Raw genomic sequence first — 11,716 nt, 5'->3', positions numbered from 1 at the left:
TGAAGGTTGGGTTGCTGACCTGAAGGCTGCCAGGTTCGAATCCCACCCGGGGAGAGCGCGGATGAACTCCCTCTATCAGCTCCAGCTCCATGTGGGGACATGAGAGAAGACTCCCGCAAGGATGGTAAAACATCAAAACATCCGGGCGTCCCCTTGGGCAACGTCCTTGCAGATGGCCAATTCTCTCACTCCAGAAGCAACTCCGGTTGCTCCTGACACAAAAAATAAAAAATAAAAAAATAAAATTGAAAATAGATCTAGGGCAATGGCTCCAAAGTAGAGAAGAATATTGCAGTTAAGCAGCAACTGCCATTTTGAAAATAGCAGCTTGAAGGCAATGGCTCCAGTGTGGAGAAGAACATGGTTTCTCAAAAATTTGATCTAGGAAAAGGAAGATCAATGCAGAAGTGGTACAAACAATAATAATAATAATAATAATAATAATAATAATAATAATCATAGAATGAGGATTTGCATTCTCATAAATTGCAGAAAGCATTAGCAAGAATTAGGAAAGTGTTAGAATATATAGCAGATGCAGGACATGATTTAGTGGGTTTTGCTGCCCAAACTATTAATGCTATGACAGTGGCTTGAAGGTCACTATGCTCATGCCATTGGGATGCTGACCAAAAATCTAGAAACAGTCTAGCTTAGGTGCCTTTAGAGACTAGTTGCTCTTTTGGCTCAAAACACCCGAGAAGGTGTTAGTGGAAAGTGCTCATAATAATTGTAAAAAGGTGTCCCTTCTATAAAGTGGCAAAAGCAAGGTTTGCTTTTCAGATTGGGCGGGGGGGGGGGGGGGGGGGGGTAGAATGGTTGAATCCGTAGATACAAAATCTGTGGATACAGCAGGCTGATTGTGCATGTTTTGAAAATAGCAATAGATCCTTAAGTGGTTCTTTGTGGGTACTGTGAACCAGACATATGGGGTCGTCTGTATCTGCGCAGTGCACCATTCATAGCCTTACACAGCTATTACATAACATTTTGGGGGATAACCCTGTGCGTCTTCTTGTCACCATTCCTTCAAGGTTCCCACCCAAACTTTCAGTTCCTTTTTATCTGTCCCATCAGTAGCATTGTGGGAAACTGTTCAGAGTTATTCTTTCTCTTGTCTTACTTGTTTCCCTTTTTCTGGATTGGATTGTAATTATTCTTTCGTTCACTCTCTTGGTTTTGGTTGCAATTTCTGAACTGGTTTGATTTGGCCCATTTATCAACACTATTAATGGCTTATCAGTTACCTTTCTTCCAAAATGTCCTCTTCTATTCCTTTCAAAAATTTGCCTCTTATGGTGCAAAGATTGCTGAAATGGACAGGCATGCCTCTTGCCTTCTGTGTTATGGTGAACGACACTGTCTGAGTTTTGTACCCACTGCAAGCCTTTTGCAAAAATCAGGACTCGAGTTAAAGGCTTTCTTGTTTGAGCAGGCCCTTCAACCATTGACACAGGGTCCATTCCATCTCTGAGAATTGTAGTGAAATTACACCTGCATGATTCTGGCACTTATGCCGAAGCATACGCTTAGGCTATCCTTATGTAATAAAACTAGAAGATTCAGAATGGTGCACTGCACAAGTACAGGTAACCCATTTTGCAACTCTGTACTTTTATTTAATTAAGTGCAGAAGATTGAGATATTGTAAACTTTTGCACCAAGATATTTTGCATGTTTAACAGCTCCCTTGGCTGCAGTAGTGTGATTATTCAAACTGATTAGTAGTTACATTCCCTGAGTTCATATGCAAATGGTATCACAAACCTACTCAAACTAAAGAAAGCAAGCAACCAAACTCTATAGGTTAATTATGAAGAAGACATATTAGTCTAGAAAGTTGTTGATTATGAACGCAACACGTATGTCTCTGAAATACTGAGAGAAGAAAACCTATCCACTTAGATTTGAACTTATACATCCAAACAAAACCCAGGACACAATTTGGTTAAGGCTAAACTTTCTTCTCAAATAGCATCTCCACACTGAGACCAGAACTCATACAGAAAACACCCGATGCATTCATCCAGTTGGTCTCACATCTGTACTTCAGTTATTGACCACAGCCCTCTATCAGAGAGTGAGTTCAATTAATGGCAACCAAAACAAGTTCTTAGTATGTCATTGATTTTGAAGCAAGATGTCAAGGACAAGCTATAAATTTCCAAGTAAAGAACTTCCATCTTAAATTGAAGTATTTGGATGACAGCTACACATAAAAGTGAAATCTAAAGGCATAGACTGAAATGAAGATTCCAAGTCAGTTTTGCAATACATGTCATTTGACATGTTTCCCCCTATTTAAAGCAACTAATACATTCTGCTTATTAATCTACCCCAGATGAACTTTTCAAGCTTTCACATGTATTACCTGGCTCTTGATCCTTTTTTAATAGTACAGGTGCTGCTGAGCTACTGGCAGCTGTGGTCCAAGCAATAACAGCAATGCCAGATAAATTACTATGCATTCATAAGGTTCAAAAGAGAAAAGCTAAGAGGGAAAGCTGTTGCCTGCTAAATTAAAAACATCCTGTTGAACTTTGGTGTGATAAAAACCCACAATGGATGGGCACTTTCTCAGGAAAGCAACTGGACTGCCCCTTTTCTCTGTAGCATCTTTCTGAAATGAATGGGTGAAGATTCTAATTTGGCTACATGCTGTAGACCTCTGGGAGCTAACTTGTCTCCTCTTCCACAGTGTGTCCGTAACTGTGCCAGCTGCAATTAGGAAAAGCAAAATACACAATTCTATTAATTGTGAAGTTATATTCACTCTGATTTGCTTTGTGATACTTGGATTTCTCTACACACAGATTATTCCTGTTTTTTTCAGTTGACAGATGTAAATAATCATGTCTTGTGAAAACAGTAGTACAAGTGGCCTTTAACACTGGCAAATTTAAGCAAACCAGTTCTTACTTAAGAAATAGATTAAAGTTTTATTGAGATTCTGTCCTGACCGTTGTCTCTATTAAACATGTAACTGAAGCATCTCTTACCAGCAATGTGGCAGTTCAAAGAATGTACGATAATTTTAATTAGCATTAGAAACATGAATCACATAACACATGTTTTCATCCCAGTTGGTTTTGTAATTCTGTTAAAACATAAGATAGCTCTTTAGGGACACAACTGCGCTTGCTGTTTTAAATTAAAAGAAGCTCTTAATATTAGAGAAGCAAGTCCAACATGCAATATCTTTGACTGGATATCTTTGACTAGGGCTTGTACAAAGGAGTTTTTGACTTGAAGTGGAAGATCTGGCTTGTTGCATATTCACTTCTGTAAGATCCCATGAGACAAACATAACTTAATTTATATTTTCTCTTTCCTTAGTTCTTGTATTCTAATTATTTCATGTTTAGCATAATACAAAAACCCTGTAGAAAATCATTGATATGGATCATTAAACAACTTACATCAATAAGCTTATTTTATTTGCTATACAAACCTAAGTGCAACTTTTATATTAAAGGGTCTTTGCCTATGGAAGGTTTTAAAGGTGCTTGTTTTATGGGTATTAACAAAATCTAGGATTGTTTAATTTTTTTTTACATATATTTTACAAATATTGTGAAAAATACTTATATCATTGCAGATCACATCTTATTTAAAGTAAATCCCTCCCCCTTATTCTCTTCATAACCCGGAAGTGATTATAAAATGGTTAAATGAACTTTGGGGGGGAGGAGAGTTTAAAGGTGCAGCCATATGTTTGTGGGAAAGTGTCCCAGTAGGGGCCAGAGATGAAACTGGACCCCCTTCTCTGAGGCCAGAGGGATATGGTAGGATTGGACATTGAAGACACCTCAGGAGAAACGTGTTCCCGTCTGATGTAGAGGGGGATGATCAGAGCGGATGGAACAAATAGGCTCTGGAGCCTTCTTGCAAAAAATAGCACCCCTATTATCCCAGGGGAGAGTATATTCAGCCCCCGGGAGGACAGTAGGGCAAGCAAAGCTTCATCCCTCCCTTCTGCAAGAATCCAGCAGGGCTTTGGACATGTGGGAGCATTCCCACTGAATGGGTGGGCTTGCTGGCCTGCTGTGATTTCTGTATCAGTCCTCCAAAAAGAACTGTGGTTTCTTTTCCTCAAAATAACATAGCAGTGTTTCATAGAAGCTGAAGTGCTAAGATTTTAGTATTTATTCCCCACAATTAATATCCTGAGATCAAAATCAAGCAGATTATTTTTTCCAGGCAGCAGAGGAAATTATTCTAGCCCTGAGTAAAACTATTCTTCAGTAATCAAAATAATAACACTTAAAACATTTTTAAATGCCAAGTTCCTAATATTCCTAACACATCTGCAACTGGAAACGTTGGCATCTGCATTTGAAAATTCCAATATCAACATGGAAAGGCAGTGTACTACACTATCATATATACAGTACAGTACATTTTACATTGCATAGTTCTTCACCAACATAAGCACACGCATCAAAGAAATACGGGACAAGTGACCAGGCAAAGCAATTATGTGACAGGAATCACACTTGGATATCTGCCTGATAGGAAGAATTATTTGTAGAACCGTTTCCACTGGAATGAGAGCAATCTGGTCCATTTTTGTGGGTTCCAATGGTGACAAAGCAGTTTTTTCTTTAAAGAAGAGTTTTCTGGTCAAATAGCTGCAGATCAAAGCGCACCCAAACTTCTCCAGTTGGAACCTCATGAAGGAGTAAACGTTTTGTTGTAGGACCCTTGTTTTCTTGCTCTGTTCTGATTTTGGCTACTGGAACTTCAGTGCGACCCAAAAAGTCTATTTAACAAAGAAAAATCATGAATTAAATCAACAGCACAGTCATTAGTCTGATTTTTCTTGTTATTCTTACACCTAAAGTATAACGAAAAGATCAGATATGTTGATCATATTGTCTTACTAGAACAGTGGTGCTCAACCTGTGGGTCCCCAGGTGTTTTGGCCTACAACTCCCAGAAATCCCAGCCAGTTTACCAGCTGTTAGGATTTCTGGGAGTTGAAGTCCAAAACTTCTGGGGTCCACAGGTTGAGAACCACTGGCCTAGAAGAATATAAACTATTAATATTAAGGAAGAACGTATAAAGGAAGATTACAGCTGGGCATTTATAATAATAATGGTCACAAGAAAATTACATAATTTTAAGGTTCATTATGACATCAACATTGTTAAAGATTTTCTACACCTTGTTTCAGTTATTAATCAATATGGAAATTGTAGGCAAGAAATCAGATTACGCTTTAGAAGGGCAACAATGATGGAACAAGACAATATCCTTACGAGTAAAGGACCTATCACCGAATCCCAAAGTCAGAATAACATAACATGATATTTCTGATTTGTACATATGGAGGTGAAAACTGGACAGCATGAACTCCTAAAAAGACAACTGAGTTTAAAAGCAAACCAAAGTTTAACACTGACTAAAAACTAAAATATGGTTATCACACTAGGGACATATAATGAGAACATATGGCTGAATGGTAAAGAAAATCATGCTCAGGAGAGTAGAAAAAGAAGGAAAGATGGAATACCACATTATGGATGGATTGACTCAATCAAGGAAGCTATGGTCTCGGGCAGCAGTGAGGATGACTGAGGCTCCTATATGTCTCTCATTCATAGGATCACCATGAATTAAAGCTGAATTAAACAAACACTGCAAGTGATTGCTGTCAAGTGGAATACATTTGCACTAAATGCCAGAACGTAATTAGCAGGGCATGTCATCAACTTCTGTGTTGACAACTAAAGGGGAATCTGAGCATGCACTCAAAATTTAGCAGGGTTTATGCTTCACCCTTATGCATTCTGATTCTATTAGTGTAGCTGACGTGAAAGGAGTGATTATCTTACGTTATGGGAAAAAACTCATTCTAAGTAATGCAATCTAATTGTCCCCTTACAGTTTTCTGTCCTTCCTAAAAACACAAAATCATAGAATTGGAAGAGACCCCAAGGGCCATCCAGTCGAACTCACTGCCATGCAGGAATACATAGTCTTAAGTACCTCTGACAGATGCCCATCCAGCCTCAGTTTAGAAAACTACAGAACAGAAATCTTCAATGACTACTCTCAATATCTGATATATTTCTAATCAGAAAGATTACAGTGATGGAGGTAAGAAACATGGGATTTTATATCTGATTTCTCTCAAAATTGTCAATTAGAATTGGTAGATTTTTTTTCTGTGTTGTTACCTATGCACACCCTACTGATTTCCAGTCACTAGCCTGGGACAAAGAGTGATAATGTTCACCAACATAGACAAAATGCTACACATACCATCAGGCGAGAACTGATCCCTGTCGAAGACGGTGATACATAGCACATCTTGATAAAGGTCCTTGATGAAGAATTGGCAGTTAAAGTTCCATTTTGGGTTCAAAGTGTCTGGCAGTGTTCTTGTGGTATAGCTTTGGGCTCCCATGCTGATTTCACAGTATGGATTACTTTTTCCTTAACACAAAAAAGGGAAATAGATATATGAAACCTTTCTTTTAAAAGAGAATAATATAAGCAAACCAGCTTGTCAGTAAAAATGTTCAATTTTCACCAGAGTTACTTTTTTTTAGCATTCAGTTTACATTGTGTTAACTCTACCTTCAGTTTAATGACAATACAGTGAAAACTATTTTGTTAGATGTATGGCTGCACATTATATATATTTCTTCTCCTAAAATTGTTCTTGACAGCTCTATAACACCAAATTCTGTATATCTCAGCTAGTTCAAATTAAATTATTTTGCCAAACATAAGAAAATCCATCCTAAAATTATTACCATTTGATTTACACGCTTTTAACTCAGTGGCTTCAATCACATGCACCATCAAGCGTCCTATTCCTGAACTTTTTTGCGTGCGAGCTGAAAAAGAAGGTTGGAATTAATTAAAAGCTTGGAATAAAGATCAAAGTTGGCAGAAGAAAATGCAGGGTAACTCAGGGCTTCTTAAACTTTCTCCCTTGGGACCCCTTTTGGCCAGATAAATTTTTATGTGGCCTCAGGTATAGGTATAAAAACCAAACATTTGTTTGCAAGGCTGGCTAAACAGGCTGATTTTCCATTTTATGACATACAGCTAAAGCATCTGCCTTTATTCTGCCTTGGTCAGGCCACACCTGGAATACTGTGTCCATTTCTGAGCACCACAATTGAAGGGAGATGTTGACAAGCTAGAATGTGTCTAGAGGGTCTGGCGAACAAGCCCTATGAGGAGCAGCTTAAAGAGCTGGGCATGTTTAGCCTGCAGAAGAGATGGCTGAGAGATGAGACATGATAGCCATGTATAAATATGTGAGGGGAAGTCATCGGGAGGAGGGAGCAAGCTTGTTTTCTGCTGCTCTGGCAACTAGGATGCAGAACAATGGCTTCAAACTAGAGGAAAGGAGATTCCTCCTGAACATTAGGAAGAACTTCCTCACTGAGAGCTGTTCAGTAGTGGAACTCTCTGCTCTGGAGTGTGGTGGAGGCTCCTTCTTTGTAGGCTTTTAAGCAGAGGCTGGATAGGTATATGTCGGGGTGCTTTGAATGAGATTTTCCAGCTTCTTGGCAGAATAGGGTTGCACTGGATGGCCTGTGAGGTCTCTTCCAACTCTATGATTCGATGATTCTATCTTCTGCAGAGTCCAGTATAGACACTGCACAACAGCTTTGTGTAAATCTTTTAAATGGATTCCATTCCGAAAACCTGTTGTTCCAAATTTTTTGGGACTCCAACATTGAGCAACATTGAGCAAAGGGGATCTACAGTTTATGAATCAACAGGGTAAATCTGATACTTGCCTTGATAAGCCTTTTCATGTTTCTTCTTTTCAGTTTCAATATAGTGTTCCGATGCTCCTTTAATCTTCTGGACCCAGGCAGTTCTGCAAAAGTGAGGACTTTGTGTTAATATCCAAAAACAACAACAACACACAACAGATTTATATCCATTAATAACTAACAATTTAAATTAGATGACGCTACCAGAAAGATTGGGATGCTTCCAAGACAGTATAAAAGATAAATACAAAACACCATGGAAAGTGCTTTGTACACTATTTTGAACTATGAGTCAGTCCTGCAAATTGCAAAAGATAACTAGGAAACCCAGTAAGAATTTAAAACAATCTGGAAAGGTATGAGGAGTGGCTCAGGGAGCTGAGTGCATTTAGCTTGAACAGAAGGTTAAGCAGGGACAAGATAAGTCATGTTTAAATATCTGAAAAAAAATGTCATATTGAAGATGGAACTGGCTTGTTTTCTGCTGCTCCAGAGACTATGGGTCCATCTATACCAGGCATGGGCAAATGTCAGCCCTCCATGTGTTTTGGACTTCAACTCCTAAAAATCCCAGCTAATAGTTTACTGGCTGTAAGGAATTGTGGGAGTTGAATTCCAAAGCACATGGAGAGCTGAAATTTGCCCATGCCTGATCTACACTGTAGAAGTAATGCAGTTCGACACCACTTTAACGGCCATGGTTCAAGCAAACCTTGATTTTGCCATTTTAAAAAAATAAGGGACACCATTTTACTACACCATTGTATATAATAGAACTTGAGCATCCATGGATTTTGGTATCCACAGGGAGGCCTGGAACCAAACCTCAGCAGATAACAAAGGTCCACTGTAATATACTGTAGTTCATCACATAATAGTTGCCATCACATAGTATAGGAATCCAATTTGCACAGGAATCTCCCAAAATCCATGTCTGTGCTTCAACCCATTTTCCTTAAACACCTATTTTTCTAAGCACTAACCACAAGCTCCCCAAACATCTTTTAGACAACACATTTTTGGGCTCACCTCTCACTGATGCTGTCTGTTTTAAGCGTGTATACTCTATCAATGTGGGAGATGTGGAAAACTGGTTCGTCACTAGAAGGATCAGTTGGCAGTTTTACTAAGACTTCGTTTAGAAAAACAGGCTAGAAGAAACAAATGCATTTTTGAATAAACTGAGCCACAATGATAATTAAATGAACTGTTTCTCAAATGGGCAAGAATGGGGAAAGAGTGAAAGAAGCAACAGAAACAATGCTATTGATATGATTTAAGTTGATTTTTGAAGCAAAATTTTAAAAAAATACGAGGGGATGAAACCCAAAAATTACTCATCAAATAGTTGTCAAAGATTAATACCTATCTGTTACTTGGCAGTCTTATTTCACTGTTTACTTCACTCACCCCTTTATACATTTTGAATTGCGAATTGGATTTTGGGCTGAAAAGTTTGTCTGATCCAGTAGAGACAAATTGCTTGACCATGTAGGTGAGAAGCAGGAAGTCATTGAAAAGGAAGCCATAGAGTTCTTTGTTGCTCTTTGTCTTGTAAAGTTTGCCACTGTACAACAGTTTCCGTGGCCCCAAGCAGTTGGTCAGAGAATTGAAAACCAGTTGCTAAATGGGAGAGAAAACAACTGGTGTCACCTTGCCATTGCAAATAATTCAACTCAAAAACAAAGTTAGGCCTGAATGCAGTTATTAGTCCCAACTAGAGCAGACACATCACATTATCAAGAATTTAAAAAGCCAACTCTTAAGTAAGTTTAATTCAATGGATCCACCACAGCTAAATCCTTTAGCTGGATTTAACAATTGGCTTTGATCCTAAAACACACTAGTAGGGCAACACCACTCCTTTCACTTCTCCATTCTATTGTTTTATAGAGCTTCAGCTCTTTCGGTTAGATCCCTACCGATTTGAAAATGGTAAACCTTCCAGCTGTTGTTTCCTCTACTGGCAGACTTCCTGGCTACTTTGGAGCAGAAGAACCTTTTGACTATTGATTGCCTGAGCCTGGCTCTATACTGCCAAATAAAATCCAGATTATCTGTTTTGAACTGGATTATATGGCACTGTAGCTGTCAGAAATATTAAAAATTAACTAAGTTACTCTGCTATACTTTTATAGTGAGGGTCTTTTGTTAATAAGTCCACTTGCCCAACAATTAAGTTCAAAGCAAATGATGTGGATCATCTGCTCTACAATACTAGTTTCAAACACCAAACTAAAGCCAATTCTCTGCAAATTTTCCTTTTAATTTCCCCCCTAATATCAGTTGTTATATCCTATTTTAATGCAGTCCAATAACAGGCTTGGGATTTCTGGGTAGTGCTTCTAAAGCCGCAATTTCCACCTATACTCAGCCAGTCTTCAACACTCCATGCAAGCCACACTTTACCTCCACAAGGCCTTCACATTGCACATGGGACTGCAGCCACTCAAGTCTGTCTGAATTTTCCTTTTCACGCACCCCTTCATTAACTTGAGAGCACAGTTCTTCCGCACAGTCAAGGGCTAGCTTCAGATTATTGTGATCTGGATGCGTTTCAGATGAATTTTCCAGAATCTTGTTTGGAAAAAAAAAGCAAATGAAGCTCCAAGCTTGTAATAAATACAGTGTAATTCTAAGGAAAATCTACTCTCTAATTTTTTTCATAAGTATAATTACAGTTCTCTGCCCACTTTAGCTTCTTATTTCAGTTAGCATTTTAAAAGAGCAAACAACTGGATACTCACACTCTTAATCAGAAGTGGATAACGAGTAATTCTTTGCATAGGTTTCAACAAGAAGCTGGAGAGCGGCATTCCTTTGCAACGAGGATCGGATGCCAGTTTCTGCAAGTTAAAGCAGAATTTTTAAATGACACGGTAGCATTATTTGTATTGATGCTGAATTCTTTTAGTGTTCAAAGACCTCTATGGTCTGTCACAAAGGAATGGATATTGGAAGCCTGTCTTATCAATGAGGAACATGACAGTTGAGAGAGAAGGGCGCATTATTAGATAGATGAGAAAAACACTTTTGACCTCATCACACTAGAGTTTAGATCTACTTTAAATCCACTTTAAGGAAGAGCTTTTAAACAGCTCTGCCAGACAGGTCCTGGGCTTCACCAAACTACAAACCTCAGAATTCTGCAGAAGGCAGAAACCGGATTTAAAGGAGATCCATGTTCTGGTGTGATGAGGCAGTTTGTCTTTTAAAGATGTAAAGCAAGACTCAATTTGATCCAGAACATCCTAGATTTGGACTAAGTATATATACATACACATACAGTTGGAATATAGACCAAACAAACTCCTCACAAGGAGATCCTTCCCAACATGACTCCCTAAAAGCCATTCAAATGATAAGGAAGTAATAAAATTGGAAGCACATCTTTGATGTATGGAATGGCAGCACATATTCCCAAGTCTTGGTTTTCCAATTTGATAACGGTGATTATCAGAGATATCTGCACCCAACTCCTGAAGAGAAAGGAAGCAGGTCTGGTTTACAAAGTGACAGATTAGCATACTTTCAAATACTCTTTGAATTCTGGTTCTTCATCTGTCTTTTGCTGCAACAGGGTAGCCCCGTTAAGTTGGCAGCTGCAGAAGCGGACATATGCTTGCATGTGGGACAGTTCAGCAGCCAGGATGTCGCCTATCATCTGTACAGGCATCTTTTCACCTCCAGTCTTCTTACGCACACGAAGGGCTCTACAAGTAAAATAAGGTAAAAATACAGGCATATTGGCTCGATTCAAGGGCTTGCAAAAGAATAAATAAAGAAATGACTAGCAATTAATTGATATACGGATTACAAATCTGGCTCATGTCTCCATGAAGCTGGGCACAGGGCTGCAAAGTTGCTTATCTCTATGCTAAAACCCTATGAAAAACTACTCAGTAAATACTGTTGAGGAGATATTTGGTGAGGAATAAAATATCTTGACACACAGTCCCTGCAAACTGCA

General features: G+C 38.7%; 1 protein-coding gene across 5 annotated transcripts in view; it reads right to left on the bottom strand.

The window, feature by feature from the left end:
• Positions 1-2,919: 2,919 nt before the first annotated feature.
• The window catches only part of itsn2 (intersectin 2), a 98,514-nt gene continuing 89,717 nt past the window's right edge, over positions 2,920-11,716 (bottom strand). For all 5 annotated transcript variants that reach the window (XM_008116547.2, XM_008116546.3, XM_016996235.2 and 2 more), the window contains 9 exons: positions 11,276-11,459; positions 10,494-10,592; positions 10,156-10,323; positions 9,157-9,369; positions 8,776-8,897; positions 7,768-7,850; positions 6,766-6,849; positions 6,269-6,442; positions 2,920-4,762 (listed from right to left, as the gene is read on the bottom strand). In XM_008116547.2, the coding sequence (XP_008114754.2) occupies positions 4,605-4,762; positions 6,269-6,442; positions 6,766-6,849; positions 7,768-7,850; positions 8,776-8,897; positions 9,157-9,369; positions 10,156-10,323; positions 10,494-10,592; positions 11,276-11,459 (1,285 nt within the window). In that variant the 3' untranslated portion in view covers positions 2,920-4,604. The remainder of the gene's footprint in view (positions 4,763-6,268; positions 6,443-6,765; positions 6,850-7,767; positions 7,851-8,775; positions 8,898-9,156; positions 9,370-10,155; positions 10,324-10,493; positions 10,593-11,275; positions 11,460-11,716) is intronic.

The sequence above is a fragment of the Anolis carolinensis genome, chromosome 1, assembly GCF_035594765.1.
Source record: "Anolis carolinensis isolate JA03-04 chromosome 1, rAnoCar3.1.pri, whole genome shotgun sequence".
Lineage (NCBI taxonomy): Eukaryota > Metazoa > Chordata > Lepidosauria > Squamata > Dactyloidae > Anolis > Anolis carolinensis.
This window is presented reverse-complemented; position numbering and strand designations above follow the sequence as displayed.